The sequence below is a fragment of the Epargyreus clarus genome, unplaced genomic scaffold (assembly GCF_041222505.1).
Source record: "Epargyreus clarus isolate Ecla_fem2 unplaced genomic scaffold, WU_Ecla_fem_2.2 ptg000021l, whole genome shotgun sequence".
In the NCBI taxonomy this organism is placed as follows: domain Eukaryota; kingdom Metazoa; phylum Arthropoda; class Insecta; order Lepidoptera; family Hesperiidae; genus Epargyreus; species Epargyreus clarus.
The window spans coordinates 1,283,710-1,294,698 of record NW_027332228.1 but is presented as its reverse complement, the minus strand read 5'-3'; the positions used below and the strand labels follow the sequence as shown (position 1 = coordinate 1,294,698).

General features: G+C 35.7%; 1 protein-coding gene and 1 non-coding gene across 2 annotated transcripts; both read left to right on the top strand.

The window, feature by feature from the left end:
- Window positions 1-1,183: 1,183 nt before the first annotated feature.
- Window positions 1,184-1,267, top strand: TRNAL-CAG (transfer RNA leucine (anticodon CAG)). Its single transcript has one exon. It is a non-coding gene; the product is annotated as a tRNA-Leu (tRNA).
- A 1,865-nt stretch (window positions 1,268-3,132) lies between these two features.
- LOC140751040 (uncharacterized) lies at window positions 3,133-6,051 on the top strand. Its single transcript, XM_073084854.1, has 2 exons — window positions 3,133-3,246; window positions 4,607-6,051. Exon 2 carries the CDS (start codon window positions 4,607-4,609, stop codon window positions 5,498-5,500), a length of 894 nt encoding a protein of 297 aa, XP_072940955.1. The 5' UTR covers window positions 3,133-3,246; the 3' UTR covers window positions 5,501-6,051.
- Window positions 6,052-10,989: the final 4,938 nt, after the last annotated feature.

Genomic DNA, 10,989 nt, shown 5'->3' with positions numbered 1-10,989 from the left:
TTGCATTTCCTAAGGATTAAAGTGGTGGTTTTATAGACATAATATATGGGTAACCAACATAACACAGTAACTAACAAATAACAGGACAGTGTCTGACACGTCCGCAGCATCCACACCCTCCACCTAGAAATAGGTGCGCCATTACCATTCGTTATTATTTAGTATAGAAATAATGAACAGCAGTAGGTTTTATTCCCATTTTTTTTTTTATTTATATAATATAGGAGTACCACTCAGACGAGCATGCAGTCCACCTGATGGTAAGTAGCTACTGCCGCCCATGGACGTCTGTAATCAACCCCAGATAGGATTAGATATTCATACCTGAGGTCGGCCACAGATGCGCCGCTACCCTTGAGGACTAAGCTGGAACGCCTCGGAAAATTATATCTCCCTTACCACACCCTCCCGAACCACAAGGGGTTCTACCACCTTTCCATTCACTATAATTAATTTTATGTAATATTCCCAAACAGTAACAACGCCATCTTGTGATTTTTCCGCGAACTTATAGGCAGTACAGGCAACGTTGTTATCAAGTAGTTCACAATAATGCCGCTAAACAGTAGTAGTAAAACTCAATTTAATAGACGTCGATCTATAAAATTATTTGCATAAAATATAATTTTAGGCAGATACTAACTCACAATTGAGATATTTTGATGACATTTGTAACCAACCCCAGATAACATTAGATTCCTATCTGACATCAGGCAAAAATCCGCCGCTTCTTCTGAGGACTAAGCTGGAATGCCTGGGAAGTATCTCCCTTACTATACCTTCCTAACCAGAATAAAACAAAGTTGTACAATGTACATTGCTGTTATTATGCAGAAGTTGGTGATACCGTGGGAGTCGAACCACGGAGGGTTCTATTACTCGTACCTTCAACCTAATACCGTTGAATATGAAATAAGAATACAACCCTATAGTATAAATATCTATCTTTTTTTAACTTTTCTTCTACTTTTTAGATTTAATATGAAATCAATTTTACAATATCTTCCCGATATCCCCACAATGAAAGTTTAAACAATTTAATAGATAAATTTAAATGGAATAATTTTAAGTGAAAGGTGTGTCAAAATAATTGAGTATGAAATAATTATTTATTTTACGTACGCACTTGTATGTAATTGGATCGGACAGTCAATTGATAGCAATTTTGCAGCGTAGCACACATGTCAGGATGGCCGAGCGGTCTAAGGCGCTGCGTTCAGGTCGCAGTCCACTTCTGTGGGCGTGGGTTCGAATCCCACTTCTGACAACTATTTTTTCACAATTTACCAGTTTTAATTTTTTTTAAGTTTGATCAAAGACGTATCATGCTAATGTTACACTCAATGAATGATATTAATAAAACGAAATAATAATTTCGTTTTTTTAGTAACATTATAGAAGTAGGACGTTACTCTTACGTCCTCGTCCTCGTACAAGAATTTCACATCTTATTTCTATAATATGCTACTGCCAAGGAAGGCAGCTGACTCCAAGTTCCTTCTCCCCAATATATTTAAAAAGCACTGCTCCATAAGAGAGCTGATACATCGGCTGACCTTGTATTAGTATATTGTGATAGTTTAGAACTGCGCCTGAATATTATGCTTAACTAAATATAAAACTGTATCAAATATTATTGCTCCTCAATTTTAAATAGGCGCTTATTGACACAAAGTATACAATTTTATTAGGGTTTCAAATCCAAAGGGTAAAAATAGAACAATATTATTAACCCTCCGCTGTCTGTCCGCCTGTCCGCCTGTCAAAAGGCTTCATACCTGTAACTAATACCATCTCTTTACATATTCATAATTATGTTACCCTGTTCCCCTAACATGAGTATCAAAGTTGGTACCAAGAATGCTGGCTACGTTTACGTTAAAATAATAACTATTTCGGAACCCTTACACGTAACGTATATGTTGTTATATTCAAGAGATGAATTCAAGCGCTTGTGTAAAATGCATGCTCGAACTCGAAATGTATGCTCACGACTTTTTAACCCCGAACTCAGCAGACATTCCTAATTAATGACAGACATAAACCACTTCTATTAAAATAATTATATTTCTTATATTACTGTCGTAAAGGAGACATAATTATCCAACATCCATATCCAATAAGCATTCTTACTTAGCAACTTAGTCCTCAAGGATAGTAGTATCTAAGACCGACCTAAAATAGGATCATTAACTTACCTGGGGTTGATTACAAAGGTACACAGGCGACAGAAGCCACTTAGAATGGTATGGACTGCATCATGCTCATTTGCTACTATAAATAAAAAAATATTTCGTAAAAACTATTTTCCTGTTCATTATAGTTTTTCTAGAAAACATTCGTTTATTTACTCATATATTTCGCAACGTAATTACGCGTGTACATATAGAGATAAAAAGCTCCATACTTATCGCATGTCGTAGGTAGACGCCTTATGCCCTTGAAATAAGGGTGGTAATGACAGATGGCAGGGAATGGTAATGGCGAGCAAGTTCCGGATGGAGTCAGTTCCCGACTCAGACAAGACAGGTTGTTTAATTCCTGGCAGAGGTTCGCAACTGTTGCACTATTTTGCACTTTTACTAGATGATGATGATGATGTTTACGCCATGATTTCTTTTGCGTGATGACAATATCGGGTGGTAATTGAATTGGTGCCCTACCTATTGTCATCCATAGATGAGTTGCTACATCTGAGGACTAAATTATGTAACCTATAAGTGTCCCTTACTACACTTTAAACTAGAACGTACATATTGGCGCATAAAACTTATTATACAGCACAAATAGTGTGACACTGGTGCCACTGGAGCTTCAAATCATGAATGTTCTAAGTTCTAGTAGTTCGACACCTTTAATTATTACTTAAGCCTTAAACGAAGCTTATTAAAATTAGGAAGATCCAAAAACAGTAGCGCTATCAAAAAAACAATATCAGTGAAAAATCATTTTTTTACCACAGGTTGGATAAAAAATTTGAAACTCATTCTTTGCAATAGGAGAAATAAATAGTCTCTGGCGAAAAACAAAGATCCTAATGAAGACTTTTTCTCTTCTCTAAAGGTTCTAAAAGGAGAAGGGTTCGAGCTATCTATGCTCCCCTATATTCGCCCACGATTTAAGCCTTATTATATTTATGCTTACTAGTTAAAAGTTTTCCCACCCCTGGCATGCAGCGCGGGTTCAGTCACCCTCGCTCCCCGCCGCAGTCTGTGTTGCTCACGAGAACCAGCCGACTGCTTCAAGGTACTGTACTCCTATTTTACTATTATATTCCTATTATTTTCGATTGATAAGACAGGCAACACATTTTGAACTCATATGTAAGAGTTTTTGAAGTTTAAGATACAGGTATATTGCAGAGATATGAAATACGTCTATTAAAATTATTTCTTATTTCCGTAAAGACGTATTTATTTTTATCTCATTATAATATATAAAATATTATATTAAAAAATTATGTAGGATTTTTTTAAAGTGTGCTTTGTAATCCATGACATTTGGATTATAAGGAATGTTGTCGTACAGTCATGATGTAATTGAACGTAAAGTGCTCTTTTAAGAACATTCCAGAATGTTCTTAGTTGACCTAAGATTTATTTTACTACGCAACATTTTTATATAGTTCTTATTTCATATACCTACTTATAGTAACTTGAATGTTGGCAATGATTTTTTAATAATAATAATAATAATAATAAACGTTTATTGCCATAATAACACAGTTACACAAAGAATAAATGTACATTTAACAGTAATATTAATATGACAAAAGGAATTCGGCTCAGCATTGCTGTCTCAGAATCAGGGATTCGAGTAGCGCTGTTTTTCAGCCGCTCCTATAATCCCTGTGGTGTTAGGTGGGATAAGAAGATAGTCAGCCGTGGGGCATCTCCTGGGTTTTAAAATCCAAGCGTGTATGTGTGTGTGTGTGTGTGTGTGTGAGTGTGTATGTACGTATTTGGAGGTTAAATAATGTGTTTAATTAGCATTAAAGAACTCCTTTATATGTAGATATTGCATGCAGGCAGGTTTCAAATTTTCACCAGCAAGTTGTCTTTTTAACAAAGCAGATTTATATTTGTGTTTAAAGCATTCCGTTCTCATTTCGCATTTCGTTCTCGTTCCGTTTTTTTACGTTGTATTGTTTTTACAACTTTTATATCGTAATATCATGTAGCTTTTGTAGTTATTGTATTTTAATTACTCAAAGGAAACCGTGCAAAATATATGATAATGAACTTAGATAGGACTCCTGTCAGTCTCAAAATAAGAGTGTATTATTTTGCGCGTAGATTTGTTTGATATTTTATGACGTTATACTATTTTTGATATACCTAATAATCTTACGTAGTTCCTTATTAATTTTCTACCAGAGGATTAGTAAGTCTTGTCTTTATTAGTATCTGAGGTTTTCCATGTAAGTGTTGTTATGATTAACATATACATGTAGGAAGATAAAACCATCAGTGTAGGACTTCAAAATCAATTTGATATTATTATGATTCTTAGAAGGAACAAACCAAAAAGTATACTCGTTTAAGTATAATATTAAGTAAAACATACATTTTTATTCAGTACATTTTCGATTTGTTGTTCTTTCCAGATGCAGTGCTTCATTTGCGTCACATATCTCATGATAATATGCAGCGCGTATCCACCGAAGACGCGAGATGATGCTAAGTATCATGAGAAAAGATCCCTTTTCCGTGACGTCATCGAATCTTTGAGAATCCGGGCACAACTGCCAGAAGACCTAAGCCCTAACGACGAGAACAATCTTTCACAAAGCTACGAAAGGTATGGTTACGAAAACGAGCCTCTGCAACTACCAGGTGATAGCGAGTTCATGCCGCGAAGAAATGACAGAATAGAAATGCCATCTCTAAAATATCGTTTCCCGAAAAGCATGAATACCAACGAAAGCAGCACACAAGATACTCCAAAGGAGGAAGTAGTCGTGTACATAGAAACACCAAGTGATACTCCCGTTAAGGCAACTACTTTGAAACCTAAGAAACAAAAGCGCCCACGACCACCTATAAACAAGAAACCAAACAAGAACAAGGATAATGAAGACACGGAAGAACCCGAGCCTAATGAAGATAAACCTTTTAACACTTTAGCAGGTCAAAGCCAAATCGGTAACCGCGAATCGCAAACAGTCGTAAAGCCAACAGTTATTGTTAATTTTCGAGGCACCGTCACTCATAGGGAGAGTGAAATTAGACTTGAAAGACGAGACAATAACAACACAAGAGTAGATATACCACAAAATGTGTTCAATATTAAACAAGAAATCAAGCTAGAAAGAGCTGATGCGAGCATGGGGGTCAAAGACAAGAAACCAAGCTTTAGACAAGACGTGAAGGTGACTTCAGAAAACGAAAAACCAAAGATAGAAGAAGACATGATGATGTGTGAAACTAATTCATGGAAAGATAAGAACGAGCGTTCCGGTCGGAAGTACGACGTTTTACAAATTTTGTTTTCGATTTAAATATTATCGTATTATGGTTGATTGATGATTTTGTAAGCATTACATATGATGATGAAATTCGACTTCAAAACGAATGCGACATTTAAATTCAAATATTTCATAGTTTAACTTTAAGTTACTAGTTTATAAAGAATAATTTAGTCGTTTAATGAATTTATTTTGGTGCATATCAACAATAATAATAATTAGTTTTAACGATTATCAATTTAATGTAGTGTTAAGTGTACTTAATAATGATTAGGTTGCTACATAAATTTGTGATAGAAAATTAGATATAGAAATTTATAATAAGTAATATGTACACCTAATATTTTAAAGAACCCTTTTGGTTTAAGAGTGATCTTAAAAGCTGCTGTATTTTTTATGAGTGTGGTGAGGCAATACGAGATGTTCCAAGTTATACTCATGGGGACTAATCTGTCAGCCATGAAGGATTATGAATAGCAGTGAACATTTATTTAACATCAATTAAACTGCCTGAATTCACACTGTAATTTACAATTAAAATTTTGTTATAAGTAGAATAAAATAAATATTTTAAAATAAGACAATTGTTTCAGTAAAAACGTAAGATTAGTACAGAAAATCTTGAATGACGGATGCCTTCAAAATATACAAAACCGAATAACATTTATATCCAAAGCAAGAAGACAAGTAAATTTTTTCACCTGGCTGTCCAGTACCCTCACCATGAGTTTTTACGTTTTGACAAATATGACTGTTTTGGTATTAGTTTACGTATTTGCCCATACAGTGTCCAATCAGCGCTCCTAGCGGATCGTATCAGAACTATAGTGTCAGTAACGTAACATTAAATGTCTAAATTGACAAAATGGCGCTTTATGTTTTATCTCTCTTTTTTGCGAACTTGTGAGGTAGACAAAAAGACTTGAGCATTTACTTATTGTAACGTTTACTCAGTCTACTAGCAAGGCATCTATGGCTGAACTCAATTAAGAATCTAATCCCATCTGGATTCAATCATAGTTATCGTTTTAGCTACGTACTTTAGGTCATGATCATCATCAACCCATTACTGTCTCACTGCTGGGCACGGGTCTCCTCTCATAATGAGAAGAATTAGGCCGTAGTCCACCGCCAAGTGCGTATTGGTAGACGTCACATACCTTTGAGAATTTTTTTTATAAATCTAGTAAGTAGGTATGCAGGTTTCCTCGCGATGTTTTCCTTCACCGTACTTTAGGTACCTACTTCTAACACACCGATGCCTCAGAACTCGCGCATGACTATTACCCAAAAGTGTCTTTCGAGGTCAACACACACTGGATTCAAAATAAATAAGGTATTGTTGACGAAAACAACCTACTTGTTAGTATTATCTGTCGTTTATCCTTTTAAAGATATTATGGTTTTGTCCCGTTAATGTCCTTATTGTAGTAACAGTTACAATTTTCTTTTTATAGCGAAAATAGTGAAATCACATACGTGTATGAATAGTTAACTTGACTAACTGCCAAAATGAGTTTGGCAGTTATGGAGGACATGTATGACTAACTCAAAGGTCAACTTTATTTGTTTACATATTCATTGATGCCTCTAAAGACCGCGAAATAAATAAGAATGAAGCATGAAGAAATTGTCAAATATCAATATTTGGTAACCAAAACATTGGATATATTGATTATTAATAACTAACTAACTCTAATTCAAGGTCAGCCGTTTATTTTAGTCAGAGGCACGCATCAATCAAGACTTAAATATAATTATTCATCTCTATGCATATAAAAAAATGTATTCTAGTAAATAATACATTTTGAAGGTGGTAGACCCTTTGTGGTTCGACTCCGGCGGCACCACCGCCACACCTATTTCTGCCTTATAAGAGCAGCGTTAAACGCTGCTGAGTTCTGGTTTGAAGGGTGTGATGTAAGTAAGGGAGACATACTTTTGCGAAGCGTTCCAGTTGAGTCCCCAGGAGTAGCGGCGCACCTGTGGCCGACCTCAGGTAGAAATATCTAATCCTATGTGGCGTTAATTACAGATGTCCATGGGCGGCAGTGGCTACTTATCATCAGGTGGGCTGCATGTTCGTCTGCTATTCCAATATTATTAAAAAAATACAGCGATAGCTTTAAGTTCATTGATATCCTGAGTTTCTCAATATGGTATACTTTTATTTTGTAACCAAAATACGATTTTTGAACGTAGGTTTGATGGTGATATCAAATCAACGTTTTATACCACAACTAATGGAAAATTATGAGTATTATATTAATTATTAACAAACTTGGATAGAACTATATGAAGCCCTTTTTTGTAGAGATCCATATATGTCACCGCCTTTACTGAACATTAAATAGTTTAATCTTTATTTTTCTCCTTTCCTGTTTTTACGATTACGATCTGTCTCATTTTGGGATTGAAATGAAATGAAATAAAATTTAATTATTTGTATAGGCCTTTTTTTGTTGACGATGGGGAAACCTTCAAAAGGCCGACGCCGTGGAAGCGACGCCTGGCTGAGTGGGACTTTTACCGCACTAAAACCACCCGGTGTTTGGTGGAGAACTCCGGGATCTCCAACGTAACACAACCGGAGTACTCTTAACGCGATGCCCTTCTATGGGGCTCTGCCCTGGGGGGATCATTTTACGCTCCTCTCACATCCCCTGGTGAATTTGTACGAGTATAGGCCTACGGTGGCACTTACAAATTGTCAGTTACAATATTATCCTTACTAATATAATCCGAAAGTAACTCTGTCTGTCTGTTTGTCTCTTCTTCACGCCTAAACCACTGAACCGATTTTAATGAAATTTTGTACAAATGTCTGAGACCCAAAAAGGACATAGGATAGTTTTTATCCCAGAAATCCCACGGGAACTAGGGATGAAGATCTAAGATCGATTAATCGGAGAATCGGTCTTTTGGACCAAAAAGTCGATTATTTTATTCGATATTAGATAGGATTGAAAATCGCAAACTATGCATTTGATCAAGTGATGATCTTTAGCAAAGTTGTTGTCCATGAGCTCTTTCAAAGAAAGGTTTCAGAATTGGTACGACCAATTTTCGCCAGATGGCGCCACTGTCATTCCAATGAAGGTACGAATTTTCAGTTTTATGTAACATACATAAAACTGTATGTCATATTATTTTCTTTTAAACGCAGGCGAAGCCGCGGGCAAAAACTAGTTTAAAATAATAATATTTTATTGAATAGGTTTCGTTTATATATTATTTTTAATTGTAAAAAAATATCGTGGCGACATGACATCGATTTGTTAAGCAAAATTATCCGGGTTAAACACATGGCCAGGTAGATCCTGATATATTTATATATGCGTTCAGAGTATATTTCTTTTAATTATATTTTAGAAACAGCAAACAAGTATTCAATCCACCTGATGATAACAATTAATTTTAAGATTAATTGTCAAAATCAAATTGCCAACCATGGACATTTGTAATCGAAATAAAACGAAAGGCTCACATAAAGCGGGATACAGATACGTTACTACACCTAAGGACTAAGGAATTCGAAAGCTTCAGATAAGGTTTTTTTATAATAAAGGAGTAGCAGACGAGCATGCCGTCCACCTTTTGATAAGTGGCTACTGCTGCTCATGGACATGTAATCAACCCCAGATAGGATTAGATATTCCTACTTGAGGACTAAGCTGGAACGTCTCGGAAAAGTATGTCTTACCACACCCTTACCACAACCTTCAAAACGGAACACAGCAGCGCCTAACACTGCTGTTATTAGGTAGAAATAGGTGTGGCGGTGGTGCCGCCGGAGTCGAACCATAAAGGGTTCTACCATCCTATACATAAGTATGACTTTCTTACCATACATTTCAAACGCTGCCATTATTACGCAAAATTAAGTGTGGTGGTGGTTCCTCTAGAGTCGTAATACAAAAGGTTTTACCACCTTCAAACATTTGTTGGATGTTTATTTTAATTATATTAAATTATTGCATGAAGCAAAACATTTCCCCAGTTGTGGAGATAAACCCGTGTGGCGTGCCTCATCATCAACCCATTACAGTCCCACTGCTGGGCACGGGTCTCCTCTCAGAATGAGAAGGATTAGGCCATAGTCCACCGCGCTGGCCAAGTGCGTATTGACAGACTTCACATACCTTTGAAATCTTTTTTTTTATGAATTTTCAGGTATGCAGGTTCCTCACGATGTTTTCGTTCACCTTTTAAGTAAGTGATAATTAATTTCCAATACGATGTGCGTATTTGAGACTTTGAAAAATCAGAGGTGCGGGTCTGGGATATGAACCTCGGACCTTTCAATCAAGAGGCCGAGTTTCTTAGCCACTTGGCTATCACTGCTGTCGTGCCGGTATCACTGCTAGAGCGGGGTGCCTAGTGGGACACAAAAGCGTTCCGACCAAGTCAGCTTATCCGTCTTTCCAATATCTACGAATACTGACTTATGGGCGCAAAACTTTCCAGAACTTGTCAACAATCGTTAAATGGAACCAGTTTTCAATTAAGGACAGGACAACGTGCTCTGGTTCAAGTCATAAAATAGATTAGATGTATAAAATACGAGGTAAAAACCAATCACATTTTAATTTATTTATGTATATTGTATATGTTATTGACACTGGCGTGATTAGGCGTTATACTTTCATACCTAGAATTATGGCTTCAAGTTTGGTAAATGGCGAATTAGTAGTCATTAAAACTATATTAATTATATCTCAACTCCAATAACCTGAATAGTTAGTATCAGACGTTTAAAAATCTTTATTATAAAAGTTAGATGATATTTTTTAATGCGCGATCTATGCAAGATATCTTACTCGTATATTTTTAAATCATACGATACATACCGCACTCTTCATAGAGCTTATACGCATTAACAATAATAAATATTATACCACTACCAATACAATGATATTTACCCCTACAAGAGAACATCTTCAATTAGCTGACTCTTGCAAGCGTACATTTATGTGGAGTGTTTCGTATTTATGAACATATGGAATAAAAGTATTTTCTGAAATTAATAATGATGAAATCATTGATCTATTATATTGTTTGTAGTCATCGAACTTCGAATATTTTTCACATAGATCGCATGTTAAAATCATAGACTTAGAATTTTTTCGCTAGTATGTATCTATAGTTAGAATGTAAATCATTTATTACCCGTTGTTGACTGCCTATCAGTGTATAAAGTTTTTATTTAATAAACATAAAATAATAAAAATATATTCTCAATCAATCAAAATAAAACTTAAGCTGATCACGAGTTGTCATCACTATTTACATAAAAAATTGGGTCTTTCAGACTTTCAAAAATTTCATCGTGCACCTTCTTGCGTTTAATCTCGATTATAATGATCTTAAGATAAGAAGGCTTCCTAGGAATAGACAAAATTTGGGTGTCAATAACGTGAAGGCGATTAATTATCGAGACCATTCGACTTTCACATCTCGCATCCCTCCGACACTACTAATGTAACTCGAACGACGCGAGTTGAAATCGAGTTAGTTTCTGT